The sequence below is a fragment of the Gavia stellata genome, chromosome 28 (assembly GCF_030936135.1).
Source record: "Gavia stellata isolate bGavSte3 chromosome 28, bGavSte3.hap2, whole genome shotgun sequence".
Lineage (NCBI taxonomy): Eukaryota > Metazoa > Chordata > Aves > Gaviiformes > Gaviidae > Gavia > Gavia stellata.
In genome coordinates, this window is record NC_082621.1 from 732,779 (window position 1) to 759,109 (window position 26,331).

General features: G+C 60.5%; 1 protein-coding gene across 1 annotated transcript in view; it reads left to right on the forward strand.

The window, feature by feature from the left end:
* The first annotated feature begins 1,576 nt into the window (after positions 1-1,576).
* ZNF385C (zinc finger protein 385C) overlaps positions 1,577-26,331 on the forward strand; it is an 89,339-nt gene continuing 64,584 nt past the window's right edge. The window contains exons 1-3 of the mRNA XM_059830151.1: positions 1,577-1,583; positions 1,792-1,908; positions 11,090-11,386. Of these exons, the coding sequence (XP_059686134.1) occupies positions 1,577-1,583; positions 1,792-1,908; positions 11,090-11,386 (421 nt within the window). The remainder of the gene's footprint in view (positions 1,584-1,791; positions 1,909-11,089; positions 11,387-26,331) is intronic.

A 26,331-nucleotide genomic window follows, 5' to 3' on the forward strand; every position in this document is an offset into this window, starting at 1 on the left:
CCGTCAGCCTGGTGTGTGCTCCCAGTCCATCACACCTCACACACCGCCCAGCTGCTTCTCCTCCTGCAGCCAGGGTTATTTTGGCGAACAGTTTTTGTTTGGTAGTTGTTTCCCTCCCATGGTTTCTCTGCTATCACCCAAAATGGGGCACGGCGGGGTGGTGGGAGAGAGCAAGAAGCTGCTTTTCCTTCCCGTCCCGTGCGGGACCACATGCACGTTCATGGAAGTTCTTGGCTGTTGTTTACTCTCCCTGGCACAGCGCAGAGCCTCGGGCTGCACAGTGGGACGTCGCAGCCCCTTGGTCAGGTCGGTCTGTACCTCCCACCCATCCCCAAAGCCCCCGCAGAGGCGCTGGGGTTTTCGGGGCTTCTGAGGAAAGGTCCAGGATTCCTGGGTCAGGATTTCTGGTTCCTCTCTCTGCCCCAGGGACCAACAGTTAGGGATGAGCATTGGGGAAATCTGGCTGCCTGGGATTTTCCAGCCTGAGGAAAGATCCGGCTTGTACCTGAACCCCCAGCCCCGGGAGCGGGGTGGTGCGGGCCAGCCCCTGCTTTGGCTTTGTGACCACCCACGTTTTGCCTCGAGGTGCCTCAGTTTCCCTCTCCACCGCTGGGGAAGGCGGTGGGACGGTGCCGGGGCTGGCGAGGCTGTGGCAGTGTCGGCGAGGCGTGGGAGCCCAGCAGCCTGCAGCCACCAAGGAGGAGTGTGCCTGTGTGCTCTTCACCTGAGTAATCAAACCCTTTATCCAGTGTTTGATTAAAGGCCACAAAACATATTATCTTTGATTCTTTGTCTTTATTTTTGTTCCCTTCATTTGTCCCTTGGAGATGAGGGTTGCTCTAGTACTTATTAGTCACAAAGCCCTAACCTCGCGCTGCGTTCTTGCTATCTGAGAAATGAATTATTAATGGTGCATTAAACAGAGACTGGAAAGGGGCCCTGGGACACTGATAATCAGGAGCTAATTGAGGAAGAAATGAGATACTGCTCCCGTTGCAGAGCGAGGACTGTGCAGCGCTGCAATACCGAAGGTGACCCTGCTGCAACTCCTGGGCCGACTGCGCCAGGCTCTGCCGGCCCAACGCTCGCTGACGGGTCATGTGTGCACGCTCTGCCCTGGCTGGGATGCTATTCCATGGCTGGGATGCTATTCCATGGCTGGGATGCTATCCCATGGCTGGGATGCTCTGCCCTGGTCGGGATGCTCTGCGTGGTCCCCGTCCTCTGCTGTGTCCCACGTGTGTCCCGCCTGACGTGGGAGACCGGAGCGGGCAGGGCACTGGCAACGCCTGTTTCTGTGCAGGCAGAGGGTTGCGGCAGCCGGTTTGCATGACAGCCGCTCCTGAAGGGAAGAGGCAGTCGGGCACCGTTTCTCCCTATGCTTCAGCTAATCCTGGGTGAAATGGCACAGCCGGGGAACAGCCCGGGGGATGCAAGGGGCCCAGGACCAGCGTCCGTGGCCGTGGCAGCATTTGGCAGGAGGAACGAACGTGGCCGTTGGAGTCAGGGGACTGGCACAGATTTTTTCCACGCTGCCCATGAGCCTGCAGACAGCTCAGCCCAGTGCCAAGCCGACATGCCAGGTGAGGCCCGACAGAGCTCGGCTGCGGGGCAGTGTGGAGAGGAGAGGATCTTTCCCGGGAGACCAGAGGAGCCCCACAATGCTCAGCCCGCAGCTCCTCTGGCACGGCAGGGATGGGAGGTGAAGTCCTGCAGTCTCGAGTCCTGGGTAGAGCCGTGCGGCGAGGCAGGAGGGCTCATACCCCGATGTGTTGCTTATTTATTTTCCAGTATGTCGCCTGGCATCAGCTGTGTCCCCTCTCCCCTGCCTTGCTCTCGGGCTGGTACAGGAAGCTGCCTGGCACGCCAGCAGCTCGGGAGCAAACAGCGGCGTCAGCAAGCAGGAAGGTGTGTTAATAAAACATGCGGCAGCCGGGGCTGTGGCGGGGGCTGGCACATGCTGGGGGGGCTGGCACGCACTGCGGGGGGGCTGGCACCTGGGGCTCAGGCAAGCAGCAAGAAGAAATCAGACAATCACATTCAGGTCCCTGGAAAGCTGCTGCATCCTGGATTTTCAATAGCATGAAGCAGCTCTGGGGGGCTGGCCGGGAGCGCCCGACCACAGGGACAAAGGTTCTTCCTTTGGGCTTCCCATCGGGCACCCAGGGCAGCAGCCCGGGCACCCAGGGTGGCACCTCTGCTCACGGCTGGCTGCTGGCACGGGCTGCTCCCCGCGTCCTGGGGGATGATGTCCCACCTCAGCAGTGGCTGCTCAGGATGCTGGATCCTGCCCAGACCTCGGCTGGACTTTGGCAAAAGTGATGGGTGGGCTGAACGATTTCAATCATCTTTTATTTACTCTCTTTTACTGTTTTTCTACATAGCTTTGAGCCACGGGCCTGTCAAATTTCTCCTCTTCCACCCCAGCTCCATTAAAGCATAAAAAATATCTCCTTTTAAGCCCGAGCCAAACGGCAAACCTGTGCAAGCCATAAAACTTTCTGCAGTGGCTGAGGCGAAGCTGTGAAAAATGCTGTGGCACGGATGATGACCCCTTCTCACTGCTGGGGAACTGGAACTCTGAAATAGCCTCTCACTATCAGGACCGAGGGCTTGGGGCGCAGCTGGGGGCAGCCAGGGGGTTGGTCCTGGGACGGCAGGGACAGGGCATGACTGAAAGTAGCATTCATTTTCTGTCATAAAACATATTGTCCATGTTGCTAAAGCAGTCGGGGTTAATATTAGAAGGTGTTGAGCAAATCACAGCTTTTCTCTGTGCCTCAGTTTACCCCCTGGAAAAGGGGGTCCTGGCAGCTCCCCTGCAGTGCAGGCAGCAGTGCAGGCAGCGGGGCAGGCAGCGGGGCAGGCAGCGGGGCAGGCAGCAGTGCAGGCAGCGGGGTGGGCAGCAGGGCGGGCAGCAGTGCAGGCAGCGGGGTGGGCAGCAGGGCGGGCAGGGCAGCTGAGCCCCATGCCCAGGTGGGGCCATTCAGCGTCCCCACCCCAGGCTGAAGCTTTAAAGGTGAGTGGGGTGGCTGTGGTGCTGGGGAGGCTGGTGGTCCTTGGGGTAGGGGTACTGGTAAGGAAAAGAGGTTTGTTCTGTGGGGAAATGGTTGTTTCTGCTGCTGGGATGGAGTTGGCCTCAGCAATGTTTCCTGAGCCCTGGAGGCAGGAGAATCCTTTGGGAACAGGCAAGTGTGTGTGGCAGCGAGGGGACTGGGGGGCTGGGGGAGTAGCTGTCCCCCTGGCATGGACCCAGACTCCTTCCCGTGGGCCTGCTCCTGCCCAGCCCCTGCAAAAGCTGCTGGGATCCACTGGCCAGAGACCTGTGGGGGCTGCCCATGCTGCCAGCATGAAGCCCCCACCTGGGCTGGGACCACTGGGCATACAGTGCTGGTTCCCTGCTGCCACGACCCGAGGCAGCGCCTGGGACTGGCGCTGCTCCCCTGAGGGGTCCAGTGTGTCCCCCTGCTCCGTGCCATGAGTGCTTGCCCTCGCTCCCCTGGCTCCAGCACCATGTGCCTCAGTGGTCCCACTGGGATGTGGCTGCTGGGTGTTGGGGGCTGGAGAAAGATGGGGGAAGCTGCTGTCATCGGCCGCCCTGGCCACGTGCAGGGGATGTCTCTGCTGCTCCGCACATGGCCAGCATCAGCCTGGTGCAGCCCCAACGTGTCCTGCTCCCTCCCCTCTCCAAACACCAGTGGTGTTTTGGGTTTGAGACCCGGCTGTCCCGCTCCCCTCCCAGCACCCGTGGGCTCTGCTCCGTTCCCCCCAAGCGCCTGTCCGGGGCTCCCGGCTCCGTTCCGACGTCACGCTGAAGCAGTCGCAGTTGATCCAGACTCCTTGCATAAATATTTATGCACTGATGCAGTGCTCTTCTAAATATAAAGCTTTATCTGGAATTTCATTTGAACATTAAGTGTAGATAATTTATTTATAATTAATGTAGACATCAAGTCCCATCTCTGGAATGCCTGTGAGCTTTCATTTATAATTGGGAGGTAAGTCAGAAGCTAGAGGCTGGGCCTCTTATCAGTTTCATTTTAATTTTCCTCCTACAGCAAACGAAGCGGGTGCAATTCATCTCTCATTAGGAGGCAGCACAAAACTTCCCTAAAATAACAGTTTTATAGGGAACATGTAATAAACCCATCTTTGTTCCTCTCCTCGCCTTTGATAATGTTACCAGGGCTCACAGATCCCTTCAAAGTGTTGCTCTTCCTTAAAAATAAGTCTATTAAAAATTAAACCCACTTTTCCATACAATAAAGTTTACTCCCCGCAATTATGCAGAGGGGCTAGTTATCTTCCTTTTGTAGATTTTAATTAAAAGTTACAAGGGGAAGGAAAGACCAACTGCCGTAAAATAACAGCAGTACCTCCACTAACGCTGAGTTATTGGGGCCTTTTTCACTCGGGCGGCCTTTTGGGAGGTGATGCCGAGGCAGCGGTGCCCAGTGCTGGCACCGGGCTGTGAGGGAAGCGGTAATGGGGGCGGCTCGGGGAGCGGGGCTGGGGCTGCGGACACCACGGGGGGTGGGATTTCCAGGAGCCGGTGCCAGGGGTCCCTCTGTTGTCCCTGCACCCAGTGAGGGGTTTCCTGCACCTGTGGGTGCCCGGTTAGGGCGCTCAGCTCAGCAGAAAGCCCATCTTGCGCTGAACCCCCCAGCAGCGCTGGCTCTGAGCTGTTTGTGCTCTCACTTCTGCACCCCGGTTAGAAAATGGGGCCTGTTGTGCTGCCTGCAGCACCCATGGGTGCAGGGTGCTGGTGTCGGGGTGATGGTGGCTGTGCAGATCTCAGGGTGCAAACCAGGCTGTCCGCAGAGCCCGGCTCTGCCGGGTGCGCGGGGGCACGGCTGCCCCGGGCGTGTTTAATCTCCAGAGGCGGGTGGGTCCGTGACCCCCCAGATGTCGGGTTCCTCCCCATGGCGTGGCCCCGCTGGCGGCGGCTGGAGTCCCTGAGCCCTTCCTTGCAAAGCGCGTTACGGCGGAGCTGTGCCAGGGAGGCTGTGCGACGCGCTCATCTGCCCCGGATATTTTGCAAAGCCAAGAGGGACGATCAAAGGCAGCTCCGCACTTGTGCTAAAAATAGCGGGTGCCCGGGAGGGAGCGGGGGCTGATGGCAGGAGCCGGCGGTGCCTCGGTAACCTGCAAACACCGAGCGTCGCCCACAACAACCCCGGGGGGGCTCGATTGTCCCTGTTGCTTGTTCTTGAAGTCACGCAACAGCCCTTGCTCCTCAGCTGCCACAGGGTGACAAGAACGGGTGCCGGACCATGTGCACGGCCGTGGGCTCCGTCCTGCCGTGGGGCTGGAGCACCCCGCCCGCGGGGCAGTCCCCAGACCGCTCTGCGGGACCAGGGCCCTGCGCCGAGTGCAGCTGCACTGCCTGGTCGGCCGGGGTCCCCGCAGGGACAGACCCCATGCAGCCGGCACGGGATCAGCAGAGCTGCAGAGCATCAGCTGCTGCAAACATTCAAAATTCATAAACCAGTTCCCCAGGACTGAGGGATGGACTCTAACTCCCCAGCGTTTCCATGATGGATAGCGCACTCCTCTGGTTGCCTTTTGGTTTCCAAAGGTTTTGCTAGCACGCTCTTTGCCTCGAGCTTTTGCAGGCTCAAGTTAGGCATCTCTTGTGCCCAAGATTTTGATCTGCCCTGAGATGGCTTTGAGGTTTTCATCCTCCCTTTTGCTCCCAACCAAACCACCCCAGCGGTGCAAGGGCTGCAGTGAAACGGGCAGATGCCTTGTGTGCTGCGGCAGCTGTGACGATGCGGCCGTTCAGGTGGCCGACCCCTCTGGCACCCGGGCTGGGTCACTGCCCTTGTCCTGCTGCCCCAGTGACGCGCTGGTGGAGCCAGAGCTCGGTGGCAGAAGTGCAGCCGTCACCGCAGAGGCGAGGCGTCCATCGGGCGTGTGGACAGACGCACAGACAGGTCACTGTCCCAGCGCTCTTGCCCTGTCCTTAAAAGCAACAGGAAGGTGCTGCTGGACCACGGGTTGATCTTCAAACCACACACCCTGGGGTGCTGCTGGTAATGGCCTTACCTCGCAGAAGAGCACTGAGATTTAATTAACGAGCTGTTTGCAAAGTGCTCATGTGGAAAGGGCTGTATAAATGGAAAAGCTTATCCCATTTTTACAACTCTTACAGAGTGCAAACCGTTGCCCCTTAGGACGCCGTGGGCTCCTCTGAATCCAAATACGGGTGTTTGCCGGGCCGGTGCCCTCCCTGTCTGCGCTGACTGATGCCGGGTCTGATCACCGCATCTCGCCAGATCCAGGTAATCTGCTAATTCAGCTAACGGGCGCAGCACAGGCATCAGAGCCAAGATGCCGCTATTGCTTGGGGCCGGCACAGCCGCGCTCGCCCTGTGTTGGCTTCTCGCTCTCCTGGAGGCTGGTGGTGCTGCCGTGCCTACATCCCAGTGTCCCACCGCCCGTGTCAGCAGCATGCTGTGGGAATTTAAGGTGAACAACCTGGAGCCTGCCAAAGATGGGGCCCTTGCACTCAGGCTATTGACTGGGACCGATCCTGCCCTGTGCCGTAGGGGGGCGGGCAGGGTCAGTGCAGCCTCGGCACAAAGGCAAGGATGACTTCTTGCAGGCCAGGGCCACCCATCGGTGTCATTTCTCTAACCGGTTATGGCTGTTGAGACGTTCTGCTGCCTGTCTCCCCATCTCCTGCCCCTTCCTCCTGGCTGTAAAGATGCTCACCTCCATTGATCTGGATCTGAAACGTTATGAAATCTTTATGGACTTTTGAAAAGATTTTAATTCCCTGACAGTGCTGCTTTCACACACACAAAAAAAAATTATGACTCAATGAGCAATTATAGGCTTAACAGCTGCTGAACAGCCACGGCAGCTGCCAGAGCAGCTTGGCACGGCTCAGCGTGGCAGCCGAGAAGCCAGCGAGGCTTCCTGGAAAGCGATGCTGGGACTGAGCCGACTCGCGCTGACCTTCCCAGGCTGCGGGACCCCGGCTTGGTTCCTGTGGCACGGCCCTTCCTCTGCCCACCCATCTCCCGTGGGCCTTGGCACTCGGAGCCTGGGCAGGGAGAGGCTCTGCCTGTCGCCGGTCCCCTGCCGTGTGGGAGGCAGCGATGCTGGGGAAGGGGATGAGCAGCTCTCGTCTGTGCCTGGAGAGCCAGCACTGCAGCCAGCCAGCGCTGGTGGCACCCCGGCGGGTGCTGCAGGAGGGGGCCCTCCTCCCCTTGGAGAAACCTTCAGGCCCTCAGTGGCAGCTTGCCCGGAGGAGGCTGGGAATGGAGGGCTCTCCACCCAGGCTGGGCTCTCTCGGGGAGCACTTTGGCAAGCACCTGAGCTGCCGACTTGCATCGCCACAGGGCGCAGCAGACCCTGCGCAGCCGTTTCGGGGGGATCCGTCGCTCATGAATCACGCACAAGTTGCTGCGCTGGCAGCGGCAGCTGGTGACGGCACCGGCTCCGCGCCCCGGTGTTTGCAGACAGGCTCCGTGCGGGGGCATGCCCCGGTGGGGGCCAGCAGCCCGGGATGGCTCAGCGCTGGCAGCTTGGGCTGCAAGCTCGGGGCTGCTCCTCGCGGAGCCGGCCAGTGCAGGAAGGGCTTTGTGATAATCGGATGCTTAAAATTGCTTTCCAAGACTCTCGCTTGCTGTCCCTCTTGGTCTGTCACAGGTGCTTGCAGCGGTGCCTCGAAGCAGGCATAGCTGAGGGTCTAGACTGTGGTTTTCAGAGGTGGGCTCCTCCTCATTGTCCCTGTCCCTATCTACCGGTGATTTGGGACCCTGACGCTGCGCAGGAGCCTGGGGCTCTCCAGGCAGGACGCGGGCAGGGCTTGTGGTCCCGTGGTTCCATGTTTGGGTTTGGAAATGTCTCAATGGCACCGTGTCCAGGACAGCCTTCGGCTCCTCCATCACCCCCACCCGGCTCACCATGAGGAGCCACCACAACATTCCCAGGCAGCGCCAGCACGTCCTTGTGTGCTGAGATGCTTGGAGCTGGTGGGGCCGATAACACAGCTCCCTCGCTGCCGTGAGGATGTAGACCGTTGGGTTAATTGTAAAACTTATTTACTGAACGCGGAGCTGCTGAACTCCGCGAACACAAGAGAGGGTGAAGCTTCAGCCCTGACGAGTGCCTGTTCCCCACCGGGAAGAGGCTGACACCGAAGGAACATGTTAGAGGAGCAAACTCAGGCCGACGCTGGGGCTCTGCACTGTGCTCTGCCCAGCAAAGCCACCGTCTCTGGCGCAGAGCTGGCCGGTGGCAGCTCGCAAATGGCTTCCTCCCTGCGAGGCTCATTTCTTCTCTTTTGAATGCAAAAAGCTGTTGTAAAGAAATGAGCACGGGGGTGGGAGAAACTTTGTGAGCAACTGGAGTGAGAGGGAGGGTTTGGATGTGCTGTTCCTTCTGCTGATCTGCCCCACAGCATTCCTGTGTGGTGCAGCTGGAGACGACCTTCTCTTTGTTTAGAGATTTGTCTTCATTTTCAGAAATAGCTGCAGCAAACTGAGAGGTTTAAGGGCAATGAGTCTCCCTTGGCCTCGGCACAAACAATATTGTGGGGAGAAACAGAACTAAACACAAGCAAAGAGGTGGCTCCGGGAGGATTAGCCAGCATTGCTGAGATGCATATCACATCGATTGCCTTGCCCTGTCTTTGTGCCGTGTTTCTGGATGGGAAAACAAGTTTACTTGCAGCCTGTTGCAGAGTTTGTTTTGAGCTTGCTGAGGCTGGGTCTGTGTGGGAAGGAGATGGGAGCGGGACAGGGCTGGGCAGGGTTGTATGGGAAATAAAGAACAGACCATGAAGTTAACATCAGTGAAAATATTTTAATGAGGAATTTAATCAGCAAAGCGCATTTGCGTGGTGGGGAGGCAGCGCCCGGCAGAGCTGGGCTCCCCTCGGTGGGTGCAGACCCAGGGGATCCTACTGAGGACAGTCTGCATCAGCCGATCGGATCAGAGCTGACCCTCTGGCTGGGAACAGCTCCCTCCTCCCTCCGCCCGGCATTCTCACTCATCTTTTTGACACAGCAAAGTGTCACCAGCTCCGTCCCTTCGTAGGGACAGGCTACAATGGCCATGAGTTTAGTTTAACTACAAAAATCCCTGCGTGCAGGCTTGCTAAATATTCCATGAAAACTTTAGGAGATGGGAAAGATGGCAAGAGGAATATTGCATTAGACTGTGAGCAACGTGAACGGCTGCCTTCGGGAGGGGGAAGCCAGCAGTTACCGTGGAGGGGGAGCGACTCATCCGTGCTCCCCAGCGCTGGAACGCCGGGAGATGTGGGCTGGTCGAGAAGCCTCATCCCTGTGTTTCCACGCCTGGAAGGGGGGAGTACGGCCCCCTTCCTTGCGGTGTGGTGCAGGCAGGGCGAGGCTGTGAGGGTTAACGTGAATGAAAAAAGTCTGTGGAGGAGCTGCAGCCCTGCCTCTGCTCCTTGGAGAAGAAGGCTACACCGTAATCGTCACGCTCCTGACAGCTAAGGTAACTCTAGGTTTGAGATCCATTAGAGTGCCTGTAATTATTTATGGGGAGGAAAAAACCACCCTACATTGTAAAAATCGGATGGGACGGCAAATAAATGCACCAAGCTTTGGAGAAAGGATTCTTAAAATCCAAATGTATAATGAGAGCCATGCCAAAGGTCGGCGGTGCCACACTGCTGATCCTCAGGACCCAACCCCGGCGCCGGTGGCAGTGAGAAAGGGGCTCTTGGTCTGGACAGACATAACCCAGTGCTGCTGCACCATCCGCTAGTATTCCGAGATCAGGAGGCCTAGAAATAGCTGCTGGAGAGGAGCACAAAGCCCCGTCTCTCTGCTCCTGGTTTCCACCTCCCTGGTAGCAGGGGGCCCTGGAGCCCTCCTGCTGCTGCAGCCCTTTGCTCGGAGGAGCTCAGAGCAGCGTGTGGTCTGCCCTCATTCCCAGCAGACTCTGCCCCTCTGCCAGTGACTTCACGGGGCTGATCGGACTTCTTCATCTTGGCATCAATTCCACTTTTTAGTGGAGGCAAAGCATCAAGCGGGCGAGAGCTCCTGGAGATGAGAGCCCCTGAGTGCGTCTGTTCTAGAGGAGAGTGCTCTTGGCCAGAGAGCCCGGGAGGGCAGAGCAATTCCCTCGCAGCTGGGCTGCAAAGCTTAATTAGCAGTTTTGCGAAGTGCTTTGAGATCCTCTGCGAAATGGCCTGGAGGAGGGCAAAGTGTGATTATATAACGTGTCTAGACAGCATATTCCTTGGGGCAGGGAGCAGGTCTTTTTTATATCTGCTCTTCTATGTCAACACTGTGTGGCCCCACTTAAAGGTTCTGGGAGCTGCTAAAATATTAATAACGATGACAACGATAGGAAAACACGTGCTTTTGCACTCAAAAAAATGTTGATCTTAGCACAAGCCAGCTGCATGTCAGCAAAGGAGCCTCTGCCTGGCGGGTGCCTTGCGCTCCAGCTAAGATGACTTAAGAGCAAACACCGTCTCCCTGCAGGCCCCCTCCCTCCATCCTCTCCCGCCCCGCTCCGTTTCATCCCCCTGGAGCAGCCGGGCTCCGCCAGCCCTTTCGGAGGGGCCCGGCTGTCCGCACAGGAACCGCCGCCGTGCTCTGGGTCCCCGGGGCCTCGGCCACCAGCGAAGCCCTGCAGCGGGGCCACCTCCCCTGTCCCCTCCGAGGGCTCCGGGGCAGCCGGGCTGCCCGCTGCCGCTGGGGGCCACGGGACTGGGGACCCTCGTCCCGGCAGGCGGAGATGAAGGGGAAACCCGGGGGGGGCAGACCCGAGACGTGACGCCTCCCTGCTCCGTTGCGCTGGTGGCACCGGGCATCTCTGGGCCCTGAAATGGGGGTGCCCTCCCCACTGCCCTGCTGGTCACCCTCCTCCGCGAGCCCAGCCACGCGCCTCGCTGGCCCCCCAGACCCGCTGGACGGGGCCCGGGCGCCGCCGCGCTCCCCCGGGGGGCCTGGGGGGCTGCGGCGGCACAGCCGGGCAGGGGGGGCAGGGGGGCCCGGGGGGCTGCAGCGGCACAGCCGGGCAGGGGGGCCCAGGGGGCCCGGGGGGCCGCCGCCTCCCCAGCGCCCCTTCAGCTGCCCGCCCCGGCGCTGCGCAGCGCTGCCCCAGCCCGGGGCGCCCGGGCCCGAGGGGGTGCGCGGCGGCCCCCCCGCGCTCCGGGCCCCGCTGCGGGATGCAGCACCGGGATGCGCCGCCGCGGTTCCCCCCTCCCATCCCGCCGGGCGCTCGGCGCCGGGGGGGGGGCACGGCGGCGGCGCGCGCGCTGCCTTCAGCCCCCCCCTTCCTCCTCCTCCTCCTCTTCCTCCTCCTCCTGCGGGAGCGCGCTCGCCCGGCCGGGAGCGAGCAGCCGGCGGGAGGATGCTGCAAACGGCGGCGGAGCCGGGCGGCTGGGCAGGTAGGGCGGGCGGGCAGGGGCGGCCCGGGCCCCCCCGGCCCCGCCGCTCCTCGGTGCCCGCTCGGCCGTGCCGCGGGCCCGGGGGAGTTGCGGCCGTAGCAAAGTTGCCGGCGCGGGGGGACGCGCCGGGGAGGCACCGCGCAGCCGGGGGAGGGGAGGGGTGTCCGCCCGGGGGGACGCTCCGCCGCGCCCGGGCGGGGATGCTCCGGTGCCCGCTGCCCACCCCGGCTCTCGCCTGCGGCGCCTGGAAGCGGGAAGCCCGGCTGCGCAGCGCCGGGCACCGGGGCGGGGGGCGGCCCCGGGGCCGCCGGCCTCCCCCTCGGGAGGGAAACTTCTGCAGAGGAACTTTGCCGAAGCCCCGGTGGCAGCCCCTTCGCCCTGCGCGGGGCCGCCCTTCCCACGCCGAGCGGGACCCGCGTGGGTGTGCGGCGGGTGCCGGTGTCCCCCGGCTCGTCCCCGCCATCCCCGCGGGCGAGCGGTGGGCTTGGCGCTGCCGGCAGCTCTGGGCCCGGGTGGCGCTCGCCAAGGTGCCCGGGGGCAGCCGGGGTGGGCGGCGGGGCCGTGTCCGTGGGCCCCGCGGTGCCGCTCGGGGGGTCGGGAGCCCCGCGCACCCCACGGCTCGGCTGCGGGCCGCCGGCGGTGCTCACGTCCCTGCTTTGGCCGGGGCACGGAGAGGTTTGAGCTGGAAATGGAGCCGGGGCTTTCTGGCTGCCTCCACGAGGGGTACGCGGCTTTTAAAGAAAAGGACTTTTGCCGAAGCCCTACAGAAGCGCTTTCTGTTAGCGGTATGGGCAGTGAGCGCTGCGTCTTGGGGTGGCTGCAGCCCGGGGCAGAGCACGGTCCTCCTGCCCGGGCACGCACCTGCAGAGGAGCCCGCCGAGCGGGAGTGAACTTGGATACAGAGAGAAGCAGCATCCTCATCCGGAAGATCATCTGCTCTCTCCTTAGCCTTTATCAATATACTTTGCTATTAAGTTGAAGCAGCAGTGAGGTATCGCCGAAGCTTTTGCTGAGCTGTGGCTCGGGTGGGGTAGGGCTGGAGCTCTCCTCTGCCCCAGAGCAAACCCCGCGGATCCCGGAGAGCAGGGACGTGCCTGCCCTTGGCAGCGCGGCGGCAGGGCTGTTAGTGCCGGTCACGCTGGATGTGCATGTGGGAGAGCGACCGCTTGCACAGAATCTGAACTCCCAGCTCTCCTCGGCACGTGTGGCTGCTTTTTATTTTCAGAACAAAACTTAAAAGTGTGTCTTAAATACAGGAGATGATTTTGCATGAAGGTAAGGGGTCTAGGGCCCAGCTTTGCACTCCTGAAGGCTTAAGGGGCTTCTAGGTTAATTCGCCCATGGGAAGGGGATCAGCAACACCTCTGTTGCCACTTCGCTGCTTGAGCTGCCTGCTTCTGCAAAGGCTGGAGGTGTCTGCGGGTCCGGTGCAAGCTGGCAGCACCCCCTGCCCTGAGTGGAGCACAGCAGTAGTTTTCAGTGAAAACATGAGGCAGGAGTTGGCCTTGTGCTGCTCAGCACTGCGCAAAAATTGTCTTCATCTCCGCGATTATCTGGGGTGTCTGACTGGGGAGCTGAGACGTTTTGTGTAAGCCGCTGTGTCTGCATGTGGGGCATGATGCCTGAAAATAGCATCAACGGGCAGTACCGCTGTATGTGACAGTCTGCAAATAAATGAGGCTCTGTCCTCAGCTGCCAGCCTGGCCAGGAGTTTCAGCAGCCAACGCAAGTCAAATCCACCCTCATTGACTTTTTTTTAAGTGGCTGCAGGTGTTTTCCAATGGAGCGTCCAGCCCAGTGTCGGCTTCTCTCTCACTTGTCTGAAATGGCTCCGTGGGGACAGGAGGAACCGCGCCGGTCCCTCGGTAGCTGCCAGCGTGACTCTTGCTGACAAGAAACTCTCCTGCCATACGTAGAGTTCAGAGTTGGGCTGGTGGTAACGTGCACTGTGGGGTTTCTCGGTTGTTCCGTAAGCTGTCAGATGCATTAAAAAAAAGACTCGTCTAATCCTGGATGTGGCTCTCTGTATGTAAATGTACAGAGCTTTGCTATGCATTATCAGGGTGGTGACATCACACCGAGCTGTGACTTCCCACTGTGCGTCTTGTGCATGAGCATCCCTGAGCTCTTGCATCGCGCTCTGCTCAGGTCGGTCTCTGGAGCGGGCTGCTCACGCTGCTGGCTGCTCGAGTGACGTTTGGCTTTGATGAAACAGCCAGCCTCCGGTACGGATAAATCAGGAGGTTGGTTTAATAGTCCTGGGAATAGAAGTGTTTGTTGGGGGTGGTGGCTTTGGGGCCTCGTCCCTGTTGCTGGACCGTGCAGGACGTGTGTCCCAGCCGTGGTGGGTGAGGGTCAGGGGCCCGGCCACTCGGCAAAGCCCGACGGTGAACCTGTGCAAGGAGATGCCGTCCCGCTCGAGCGCGCGCTGCCGGCTGGGTCGGGGCTGCCTTTCCATCCCTCCCCTCCTGCCTGGCTTCTCCCCTCTCTTTCAGCACAAAGAGGCGAGACACCCAACTCAGACGTGCTGAGTCTATTTTTGCTGGCAGGAAAGAGAATAAATACCGCAGAACCTGAGGCGTAAAGCTGAACCGGCTGCACAGCAACATCGCACCCAGAACTGCGGGGTTTCCCCTCCCTCGCGTGGTGCTCCCTGCCGGGTTCTGTTTGGAGGCTGGTTCGCTCTCTGTGCCGTTTATTTGCAGCTGGTGTTGGCTGCCCAGTGTACCCGGCCGTAGCGGCACAGGACGAGGCTCCCATCGATGTGCCAGTGGGGACGGGGATGGGGACAGGGACGGGGCAGAGCTGCCCCAGCCCATCCTGCCTGCACCCTCCTGCTGTTTATCCCTGCGGGTTGGCGCTGGGGCCGGCGTTCCCAAGCGGAGCCTGGAGCGACACCGCGGCCCCGGCAGAGCGGCACCAGGAGCTCGCCTGGCTGAGGCTGTTCACAGCCGTTCCAACCCAAAAATACTCCTTGAGCATTGCCCCAGCATCCTTGAACATCGGCTGGTGGCCAAGTAAAGGCACCCTGGCCTTGGGAGGGTTATTCGGTATATTTCTGGAGATCTCCCCCTTGCTTTGGCTTTCATCTGGCATTTCTGGGGAGATCCACATATTTCTAAAAGTGCACAGTGTAAGTCTGCTACTGAACAAAAAAGCACCTCTGTGCAGATGCTCTCAATCGAGCACTGAACATGTTAATCAAGTTGCTTTACACTGTTAAATTTCCAGGACTGGAAGCAAACCTGCCCTGGAAGCACGGGGCAATCTCCAACATGTGCTAGATTTAAACGTAGAAACAGAGAGCCCTTCTCTGAGCTCTGCATCCCATCAAGCTACTTTTCTTGCTCCTCAGCTCGATCGGGGCTGGTGTTTGAATTTTCTGAACCCAGAGCCCACAGTTCTGCAGCCCTTTAATCATTCCTAGGGAAAATAAAAATGCAAAAATGCGCACTAGAAGCAGAGTAATGAAGCCCACGAGGGTCTATTTGTCAATTTAGAAACAATATTGTGATGTACAAAGGCTGTTTCTTAGTCTGATGTTCTGAGATTGCCTCCAAAATAGTGTCATAATTTCTGTGTCAGGAAGCCCCTGTCAAGAATTATATCTGTGCTCTCAAGGAAATCCAGTCTGCGGCTGCATGGTAACAAGTGCTCATTTTTTATTAGAACCACAACAATTTACTTGCGAGTCGTAAAAGGGAACCTGCGTATTTAAGGAGCCTTGAGCCGCTCTGCGGGCATGGGACGTACGCAGGGAGGGTCCCGGTTTCCTGTGGGAAGCTCGTCCGGCGCTCGCCTGGGATGCCACGGATGCAGGGGTTTGTCTTTCAGAGGCATTACCATGTTTGTCCATGGCCAAACGGCCGGTGTGTCCAGCCTGGCCGGGGCTGTGGGGCTTTCGCCCCCCAGGGCCATGGCAGTGGGGCCGGCCGGGCTCTTGGCCCGTGGCATGGGCGGGGGACAGGGGCTGAGCACCCCGGGCTGCGGGCTTTGCTCTGCAGAGCCGTGGGGCAGAAGGGGGGCTCCCCCGAGCAACCCCGGCTTCGCGGGGTCTGAAGGCAGGGAAGGGTCCCCCCACTGTCAGAGGGCCGTTTATGGTTGGGGTTTTTCTAAAAAACCACCACTTTTTCCCCCTGCAATGTAAACAGCCTTTTCCCCAGAATGAATACGCGGACGGGTGCCAGGGAGAGGGGCCAGCGGCGACTGGGGCTCCCGCGGGGCCCCGGCGAGGGTCTGCCCGCACGCGTGGGCTCCCGTGCCGGCGTGCCACGAGGGCAGGGGCGAAGGCAGCGGAGCGGCGGGGCGACCCCCGGCTCCCGCGGGGCCGAGCAAATCACCGTCCCTTCCCTGCAGGGTTGGAAGCTGTGGGGGCTGCAGGGCCCGAACGGGGCGAGTCAGGGCTGAGCCCTGGCGCGGGTGGGGTGAGGGGGGGCCGCCCGACTCCGGCGGGGGCTCCGAGCCCGGAACGCTGAACAGATCTGTGCTGCTTTGAAATGGGAACGTTCCCGAGTCGTGATTTTCCCCGGCCTAATTATGGAAATTTTTTAATTAGTTGATAAGAAAGATCACTTGGAAATTGCAAGGGAAACATTTTGAGGTTAAGTCCTAATCCGTGCCTGTATCTGCCTGAAGATGGGAGCTGCTCCGGCTGCATCAACCTCTGTAAAGGCTGCAGCAGCCGGGGTGCCGAGGAGGCAGGGCATCCGTGCCACCTCCTACGGGCTCCTTTGGCCAACGGGTTGGACCCTGAGGAATTAAGCCAATCTGGGTTTTGCTCGGGTTGGCTCTGAGGTCAGGCTGTTGTACTCCGTGGGCTCTGGCCTTGGTTGCAGAGATACTTTTCCCCCGCGGAGGGGAGGTGCCCACGGGATGGGGGCTGCTGGGCTCTGCTCGGCATGGCCATGGGGAGCGGAGGGTCCTTTGCCAACGTCCTTCATGGCTCCTGCTGCCGTCTTGCTCCAGGCACACTCTGCTCCATCCGAACGGATCCCCCGCGCCGGGCTGGTTTTCCACCTGCCTGGCAGGGCTGTGCCCAGCGCTTTATTTCCAGTTTGGGTATTTCTGGCTCTGACGTCTGGTCGCTGGCTCTTGCTCCGCATCAGCAGAGGATGAAGGAGCTGTTGAAGATGGGGCGGGTTTTGCCTGCGTAAGATCAGAGGCTGCTTCTCACCTTCCTTTCACCTCCCGGTTCTTTGAGACCTCTGCTGCCTTTGAACTGGGAAAAGTCCCGCAGCCCACTGCAGCGGGGAGCAGCAGGTCACCTCTTTGTAAAACTGCACGGCAAAGGGCCAAGAGCTTTTTGGGGTTATTTTTTTCCTTGGCCTCTTGGAGCAGGAGGGACGCGGGACTGGTGACCCAGGCCTTGCAGGTGCCGCGGTGCTGCCCTGGCCATCCGGCTGCTCCCCAGACCCCGCCGAGCCCAGGACCAGTGTGGCAGAGGTGCCAGTGGACACCAGACCGGTTACTGGAAACCAGTCCTCAGAGCGGGACTCCAGCCTCCTGGCCAGCTGCTTTCAGGAGAGGGATGGACCTGGACAGGTCCTGGCCCCATCCTGCCTGGGGGCTCAGCCCGGCTGCAAGCAGGCGAGGTCCAGCAGGATTTCTGGGTTCAAAACTCTTCAAGCTCTCTCCTCCGGGCAGCAGCAGTTCCTGGGGGTGGTGCCCGTGGCAGGACCCTGCCCGGGTGCCGCAGCCTTTGGGGGACTGGTTTCCCAGGGTTTCTTTGTGCCTGGCCGGCAGCCCGTGGGCTGTCATGGCTCGCTGCAAGCGGCGTGGAGGGAACACTCCCGCTGGCAAGAGGAGCAGGAGCCTCCTGTCAGCAACCAGGTCCGTCCCCGCGAAAGAGGAATGCACGCAGAGGAGCTGATCCCTCTTCCCTGCCAGGAGCCAGGGAGCCCCTTGCCCGGCTGCTCCGCCCCATCGCCATCCCGCTGGCCGGCTTTGCGTGGCCTCTGTTTCCCAAGGCGAGATGGCAGCAGCGCTGCCGCCGAAGAGCACCAGCGACCTGGCTCTGCCCCGCGCGACGCATCCCCGAGGCACAACGACGCTGAACAGCCCCTGTGCTTCAGCGCCTGGAGACGGTCTCGGAGCTCTGCCTGCAGATGTTTCTCGGTGGCCCTGACCAAGCAGCTCCCTGTGGGTTTTTGTGGATGTGGGTAATTTCTGGCACCCGACATTGTGCAGAGCTTTGGCATTTGGTTCCCCACATGACTCTGCTTCAGTCATTGTCGGTGAGCCCGGGCAGTAATTTGTGGGTACGGATCTTCAGCCAGAATTCCCGCCATGTTAGTGGAGAAATAATTGAAGGCTTTGTGCTGCTCCTTCATCCAGCACCAACACCGTCTGCTGCGCTCTCCTCGTTTAATCTGCAAGTCACAAAGATATAAAAAAGGAGAATGGCGGCTGAGAATTAATATTTTTAAAACCAAGAACCCCGCTCTGGGACAGACAGCGGCGTCAGGGCTGGCCCGGAGGACGCGATGTCCTGGCCCCGCTGGGGGCAATGCCATCCCCGCGAGCCCCTGCCTAAAGTTGTGCTTCCGGCACGGCCGGGCTGGCCCAAGTGCTGCTCATCGCCGAAGCAGATTTCAGCGCGCGGTTGCAGGTGGTGAGAGACCTCGTCCCCCAGCAGGATCTAACCCACCTCTGGAGGGGAATTGGTTCTCCAGGACCGTTCCAGCTCTTTGTCCTTGTGCTGAGCCTGGGGGAGAGGATGCTGATGGGGACCATGACGGTCCCTGGGAGGACACACCTCGTGTCATGTTCCCGGAGAGCGAAGCGGAGCAGCTGGGAGCCCCGCGCACCCCTGGCCTTTGGGGGGGTTGGTTGTTTATTGGGAAGAGAAACACCCGCAGTCCAGGTGGGGCTGGGCTCCTCCAGGCTGTATTTATTTTATTATTTTTTTTGAAGTGTCACTTTTCCCGTTACTGTTTGTCTTCTGCTCCCCTCACCCTGCCCTCGTCCTCCCAGGGAACACGTGCTGCAGGGGACACATGCACAGACACTGTTTATCTTGGTCAGGAGCGCCGCTGCTTTGCATTCGTTTGAAGTGCTGGAGGCATCTCAGCACAGAGCCTGACTGTGCGCTGGGCGTTGGAGTTTCTTCTGAGGAGCCCTGAAATGCTTTTAGGAAAAAAAAAAAAATCCCAAACAAGGGAAGCTTGTTACCAAGCTGGCGGGAGACAGGGGAGCGGCACAGAGCACGCTCCTGGCAGGATTGAGGGGCAAGACCCTGGGGGCCCAGCAGCGGTCCCCCCCGCAGCACAGCTCTCCCACCCATCGCCGGGTGCTCTTCATCGCATGCAAGGGCAGAGCCTATAAATACCCCAGCTCCAAATTTTCAAGAAGTATTAGGAACTCTCTAGGCTTATTTTTGAGCGCTGTTACGAAAGGGCTTTAGAGGATTAAAGTGTGCCCGGATTAATCCGTACTCCAGCAGCACAGGGTGCGGGAAGGGCAGCTCTGATGCCCCAGGGTTGCGGTGGGGGGTTCACCGGGGCTCCTGGGGTCACTGCTCCCTGTCCCACAGCAGCATGGGGCGGCAGCAGCGGTTGGGCCGTGGGGCTGCGGCTGGTGGGGCAGGGAGGGATGCTTCAGCAGCCGCTGCGTTTCCAGTCCCCCGCTCACCCTCCGGCCTCACTGGGACCCCAGACCCAGCGAGCATCTGTAGGGTTGCAGATTTTCACAGCTCAATGTCAAATTTCTGTCCTCTCTGGTTTCCAGAGGAGGTAATTAGCCAACAGGCATAATAGCAATTTAGTAAGTGTGTCAAATCAGCGAGCATCGTGGTGTAGGGCATGCTGTGCCTTCGGAGGAGCCTTCTGTAGGGTGGGGACGTGGCAGGCGGCCTTTCAAATGGGAACACCGCAACCCCCTCTTCCGAGCTGGGGGTCAGGCTGTTCGTCCCGTGGCTGCACGTGAGCTCGCTCTTGGCCGGGAGCTGCTGTGGAGCTCAGGGAGGGACCTGGGACAGGCACCCCGGCATTTTGATCCATGCCAGTATCTCACCTTCCCAGCCAGATGCAGAGGGGAGATTATTCATGCCGCTGGAAGGCACATGGCGTTGCGGGGCTGGGAGCTCATGGGGCAGGATGAGTGCCGACTTAGGCAGAGGATGAGTCCAAGGGATTTGCAGGCACCCGGCAGCCACCTGCACCCCCAGGTGCTTGCGTGGTGCCAGCGCTGCTGCAGTGCCTGTGCTGCTCCGGCTGGGCAGCGGCTCCGGGCAGCAGCGAGCCCGGCCCACGGAAATGCCAAGATGGGCTCTGGCAGCAGTTCGTCCCTGGGAACATTTTTCCTCTTCAGGACTTGGGCAAATCCTCTCTTGGCGAGGAAGGCGGTGGCATGTGCTGGTGAGATGCTGGCAGGTGGCAGAACCCCCGAGTGCCACGGGGGGCAATTCCCCACCGCCTGCCCACACCTGGCTGACGAAGGAGCTATTTCTTCTTGTGCCGGCTGCGAGGAGCCCGACTCTTCTGCAGCCCCGGCCAGAGATAACGCTGGCTGTGAAGTGGCAGAGGTAACAGCAGGCAGGGGAGGATGGAGGCAGCTGCCTGCGCTGAGGTCTGGGGGGTCAGGGCCAGCGTGAGGCCACAGTCCTGAGCAGGGTCCCCGCTCGGCATGTCACCTCTGCGGGGAAGGTGACGGGGAGAGGCACTGGCTCATGGCAAAGTGCCAGCTGCATCGCTAATAAAGAGCCGGCCCATTTGAATACTAATTAGCGCGCGGCACACGAAGCCTGTTTTGGCGGTAGACGGAGCAAAGGGGCAGCCGGTTCCGGGGGGCTCGTGCGGGTGGGGGGTACGTGGCCACGGGAAGGTGGTTGCCGGTCCTGGGGGGCTGCAGAGGGTCATGTGTGGGGCCAGGCAGCGGCCACGCCGAGGCAGGCAGGGCGGTGGGCTCTGCCCCCAGCACAGGGATGCCTGCAGGCAGGGCAGGCAGGGTCACAAAGACGCCTCTGTGGAGGATTTGGCCTCTTTCTGCCTGCCCTGGCCCCCGGCAGCACTTCGATGGGGTGTAAATCAGTCATCAAGAGCAGTAAGTCCCCAGAGAGCCCAAACCTTGGTGGCGCAGGGGTCTCACCCTTCCCCAGCACCACCAAACCCCGTCCTGCTGTGGGACCATGCACGGGCACCCAAGCACCCACGGCCGCGGTCCGGAGCCCTCTGCCCGTTGCTGAGGTGGGTGCCAAAATTTCTGCCTTTCTTCACCTGCTGACAAGGCATTGGAAAAGGGAGGATTTTTTAAAACATACAACAAATAAAATTAGGTCTTCTGGTAAGGGATTAAATCGGGGCCCTCAGCTGTATTTATAGAAGGTTCAAAAGTAAATCTGTTCCCAGACTGAATAAATATTTTGCTCAGGCAGGCGCGATCTTCAGTTCATCGGTCTTGGAAAGACTTGAGTGAGAGGGGAATTGATTTTCTTCAGCTTGAACAAGGCAAGCAACTCTCAAACCCAGATAGATAGTGAAGTCCCATTATCAGCTAAAATGGGGAAGCAGCTGGGAAATCATTAAAGGGAAAGTGAAAACAAAGGCGCTTTAGGGAGCAGCAACTCCCCGGCCCCCCCAGCCCCCCCGATGGCTGGGGCCGCCTCCCCCGGGCGCTGCTTTGGGGCCCTATCGGTCCAGAACAAGAGAGCTTCTGGCGATGCTCGGTGACCGTCTGCCACTGACACCAGCAGCTCCCCAGGGGAGATGGGAGCGGCCGGCACTGGTTGTACTGGTCACACTGGTGCAGGGATCACCTGCCAATGGTCCTGTGCTGGGGAGGTGGCACAGGGGACCTGGGGGCGGTGGAGCCGGGATGGAGGGGGGGTCGGTGCAGGCACGGTGACGGTGCCAAGGACATGGATCTCAACCTCTGCTCCTGCACTGGTCACCCAGAGGTCTGGAAACGCTGGCAGCAGGGTTAGCACCGCCGGGCACGGAGCCACCCAGGGCTGGACCCCGCTCTCGCCGCGTCGGGCTTCAGCCCTCGGACAGCTGATGTGCTGTGGCTGCCCTGTCTGTAAAGATGAGAAGGAATTCATGACACATCCCTGTCACCGTCCCCAGCCCGCCGGGATGTGGCCGTTCATGCAATCCTTGGGCTGCCGGTGCAGTCTGGGCAGGGGCAGTGCCCCCGCGCTGCTGCTGCAGATGGCACGGGCAGAGGTTATCTCCGGCAGTGTTCACCCCGGCGTTGGCTTGTTTCGCAGCAGAATTCTAGCTCAGAGAGCTTGTTAATTCAAGCCGGCACCTGGTGTTTTCAGACATCAGTTACCGCTAAGACAAGAGCTTAGCGCTTTGCTCATGACAAAAGCTGCTGCAGGGTCAGCTCCAGTGCGGCGTGAACTGCACAGCGAGGGCTGCCGGGGCTGCCTGCGCTGCCCGCACCTCCCGGCTGCCCAGGACTGTAGCACTCCCCTTTCCCCTAAAGCAAAAAATGAATGGGAGAATTAGAAAAAGCCAAAGCCCTTGGCAGCATTGCCTGATTTCTTCTGGCAAAGCCTGTTTTCCGGAGGAGAACCGTGTCAAGCAGGCGCTCGCCTGCAAAAGCTCCCCAGCCCAGGTGGGCAGCCCAGCACTGGGATGCCCAGGGGAGTGGGAGCGGTGGTGGTGCCGGGCGAGGGTTTGCCGTGCGAGCTCTGTCCGCCCCATGCTAAAAAAAGCAACAAGATGAGCAAAATTATCCGCTGAGTCACTAATCATTCACCCGCTGCTTTAGTCACCAGCTTTCCCACACTGGGGGGACGTTTGCTGCTGAGGGGGCATAAACTGAATTGTAATCGCATTAAATAGATGTGCCCGAAAGAAATAAAGTGCTGCTGCTGCACGCGCAGCTTCTGACACCAGATGGATCATTGGGCTCTATGGCCACCAGAGGTGCTCAATTAATGACGACTCCCTAAACGAAACCGTTGATTAATAGTGGCCGCGTGCTGCCGTGCAGAGGTGTGCTCCCTGTGGAGGGGGTGGCAGTGGAGCAGCTGCTGCCCGTGTGCCGTGACAGCACAGGTCACTGCGTCCGGGTCACTGCATCCTGGTCACTGCATCCTGGTCCCTGCCCCTCTCCACGGGCATCGCAGCTCCAGCCTGGGGACATGAGCTGCTTTTCCATGGGGTGCTGCTGTGGCAGGAGCATCCCCTGCTCAGGAAGGGCTGCTGGGGGTTGGAACCGTGGTTGAGTGACCATGGTGGAGGCAGGTCCGAAATCCCAGGACCAGGGAAAGCAAAGCTGCCTCCTGCCCCCACCGCCTGAGCCAGAGGCTCTTGTTCTTCAAGGAGAAAATCCTGCTGGAGAGCCGGGATTTGCCACGCTGCTTTCTCAAGTGTGTGACCTGGAAATACTGCAAAAGGACTGAGTCAGGGCTGCAAACCTGCCTGCGAAGGCGTACGGTGGGAGCCAGGGCTGCAGGCTGCCCCGTAACACAGTTCACTCCTCCGGCCCAGGGAAGCCCTGGGCCCCTCCTGCTCGCCTGGGTGCCAGCAGGCACCTTCTCCTGGGGGACCGCAGCGCGCTTTGCTCCGTCATTTGCCCCAAAGCACCTCGGATGAGGAAAGAGAGATTATTGCTCAGGTGTCAACACGTTTGCAGCTGCAAATGCAGAGGGATGGGTGCTGGCAGTGCTGCCGCCCCACGCTGCCTGCGAGCGCTCGCTGGGGGGGACGGGTGGGTGTCATGGTGCTGGAGCCTCCAGACGGAAATAGCTCCCTGCACAGGCCCATTTCCAGGGAGCCTGCGGGGCCGGGGAGTGGGAGGCAGCAGAGCACGGTGCTGGAGCTCAGCATCGGCTGCTCCATCCCTGCAAGAGGCTCGCTCTCGTGGGGGGTGCCCCGAGTCTGCAGATCATGTCTGCGTGCATGGAGCAGGGGCCTCTCTGGGTTTGGTGCAAAACAGCGTGGGACTGGGCTACAGATGGGCCTTAATCTGCTGGTCCTGTGCCGCCTGGGCGAGAGGGGACCGGCTGGCGCAGGGGGTGTCCTGTCCTGGAGCCCAGCCTCGCTGCAAGGGATGCCCCGGGACAGACACGGGATGCTCCCGGCTGGGCACCACTTGGCATCTCTGATGCCAATCTGGCTCACTCGGCGCTGGACCCGGCCATCCCCATCGCTGCTGTCCTCTGACCTGCCACAAACCAGCTTTTCTGGTCCGGGGTGGGTGCTGGCGTGGTGGGGCTGGGCCGGGCAGTTCTGCTGCGGCTCTCAGCCTCCCCGGCTGCCAGTGCCTCCTGGTCTCCCCCCACAGCCAACACGAAGAGCTCTTTTAGCCGAGTAACCCCGCCGTGCCGGAGCCGAGCGCATGTGAAAGGGCCTGTCTTGGAGCAGGAAAGAGCCATAAAGGGCCTATTTATGTAGCTGGCTCCTTGCAATGTTTTCAGACACAGCCCTCGCATGTTTTCATAACAGCAACGCCTCCACCTCTCGCAGCTGCCAGCAGCGAGGAGCCTTTCGCCGCTGTCCTCCGCTCATGTCGCCATGCGCCCAGGGCCCTGGGTGGCCGCGGTGGGTGCCAGGGCAGCGCTGGGTTCAGTGGGGCAGGCGCAGGGCGCGGGCGCTGCGGTGCTTGCTGCCTGGCGCAGGGCTGGCACGCTGCGTGCCTGCTGCTCGGCGATGCTCCAGCCGCCCTCCGCGGTTAGAAGCATCTGGGTAGTGCAGGGCTGCAGCCAGCATGGGGGCACGTGTGCTGGGGCCGGAAGGAGGAGCCCCTTTCCCACCCTCCTGCACATCCCTGTTTGGAGCGTGTGCTGCCCCTCCGGCTCCCATCCGCCCGGGAGCAATGCTCGCCCCGGGGGAGCGGTGAGCTCTGGCGATGGGCTGGCTGCTGGGGTTCCCATTGGGATGCCGGCCCCAGCACACGCCGCCGAAGCAGCCTGCAGGACCGTGCCTTGGCTGCCTCCCCCGATCCCGTCTGCGAGGGTGGCATTGTGCCCACTCATGAACACGCTCGGACCCTTGGCACAGATGGGCTGTGTTGTCTGCAGCCATGCATCCCAGGAGGCGGACTTGCCAGCACCTCTGCCCAGGCCACCTTGCCACTGTGTTTCCCGTTGCCTGGAATTCACTGGCAGGCAGCGCTGAGCACGGGGCTGCGTCTCACGCCCAGCTGGAGGAACAGCAGCTCCCAAGCTTCACCCTGGGAATGCCCCTGCAGAAGAACCAGCCTCTGCTCCAGCCATGTGCCTCCTGTGCTGCCCATCAGCCGTGAACGGGGATCGATGCGAGCTGCCCCCTCTGTGCCCAGCCCTGCCATCCCCCTGCGCCAGGCGCCATCGGGGGACAGCAAGGCAGCCCCTGTGGTGACAGCGCTGCAGCAATCGTAGTGTCACGCGTGCCGGGCAGCGTGGGAGGCAGGTGAGCACCAGAGGAGGGAGGAGGGAGATCTTTCCCGTTCAGCGCCGATGCGCGGGAGGGAGGCAGGCACTGGGTGCCTTGCCTTGCACGGGGCTGAGCGAGGCTCCTGTGGGTGCCCCAGCACCCTGCAGGGACCCTGTAACCGCTCGAGCGCTCTCCTGGCCACGGGGCAGCGAAGGGCTCCTTGTCCCCTTCGGTGCGGTGTTGTAGAGCGGGTGCAGAGCTGCAGCCCCAGAGCACCCGGGGCTGGAGTGGGAAAGGGAACGGGCAAAATTTCACTGAGTGCTGGGGGTGAGTCCCGGGCCCATCACCAGTCCCTCCTCCTGCGCCAGCCGAGCCTGAGATGGGACCTGAGCGTTGTGCTGTTACAAACCCGCCTGAAGCCCCCCCCCATGCAGCGAGCCGTCTGCGGCACGTACTGTGCACGGCTCTGCGTGCCCGGGGCCGGCTGCTTGCAGCCCATGTCCACGTGTTTTCTGTGGCAGGGAGACAAGTAACTTTTCATGAGTCCATTTACGAATTCCTTTCAAACAGGAAAGCTGACCCACTAGAGCTCATTAAATAACGTTAATGGTGCTGCCCAAATAAACATTAGAGCTGCCACCTGCGCTGCCCGCCAACACTTGCTGCCTTCTGGCCTTCCCGGAGCAAAGGTTTCTCAGTTTAATTGGACACACGTGCTTCTCTCCTGACACCGGCGACCTCTGCTACAGCAAAGGATGCTCACACTGCAGTGACTGGGTTCCTGCAACTTTATCCTGGCGCTGCAAGAGCGGGCAGTGAGTCCAGCTGGCTCGCGGGAGCCACGGGCTGCCAAGCTTGGAGATAACGGAAGAAACCGAAACAGCGTGCGGAGAGGAGGTGACTAATTCAGGCCACGCTTATCACTGAACTGATTAAAACCAAGCTCTAAAACTCTTTTCCTTCTGTCCTCTAGCCAGCGAGTAATGTATAACTTCATTAGTCCATATCCAGGAGACACTGAAAGACATGGACAATTAATTATCATCTGTCCTGTTTAATTTCCCTGCCTGTCAGTGATGGCTTCCCGGCGGTTCACAGACAAGCCAGCGTTTCAAGACGTGAGCTGAGGCTGAAGGCCAGTGCTCCTGCAGCGCAGCTCCCGTTCCCATAGCTCTGTGACGGGACCCTGGCACCCCCATCGCTCTTGGGGAACCCCTCAGTGCTGTGGGACCACCCCGAGCAGGCTCGAGGCTTTAGGGGCTTGGCGACTGGAAGGACCCAAAGTGCTCCCCCATACCAGCGTGCATCCCGTCTTTCCCAGCAGCCCGGGAATGTCTCCGCGTTTCTCCCCAGCCGCCCCGAGGCAGAGCCCTTCCCACACCTGCGAGACTTTGTCACAGTCTGGAGGGTTTAATAATTCTGCCAGGTCCACACAAACACCCTCATTACCTGGCTGAGGCAAATCCCCCGGGCGGGCTGGCTGCTCGCCGGCGCCTTTGCCACGGGGCCGGGCTACCTGAGCCGGCTGGGCCAGCGCCACGGCGGCGTTTGGGTGCTCTGAGCAAGCAAGAGCTGTCGGGGTGCCCCGGAGGCGCAGGGTGCAGCAGGGTGGGATGAGTCACCCCGTCACCCGAAAATCTG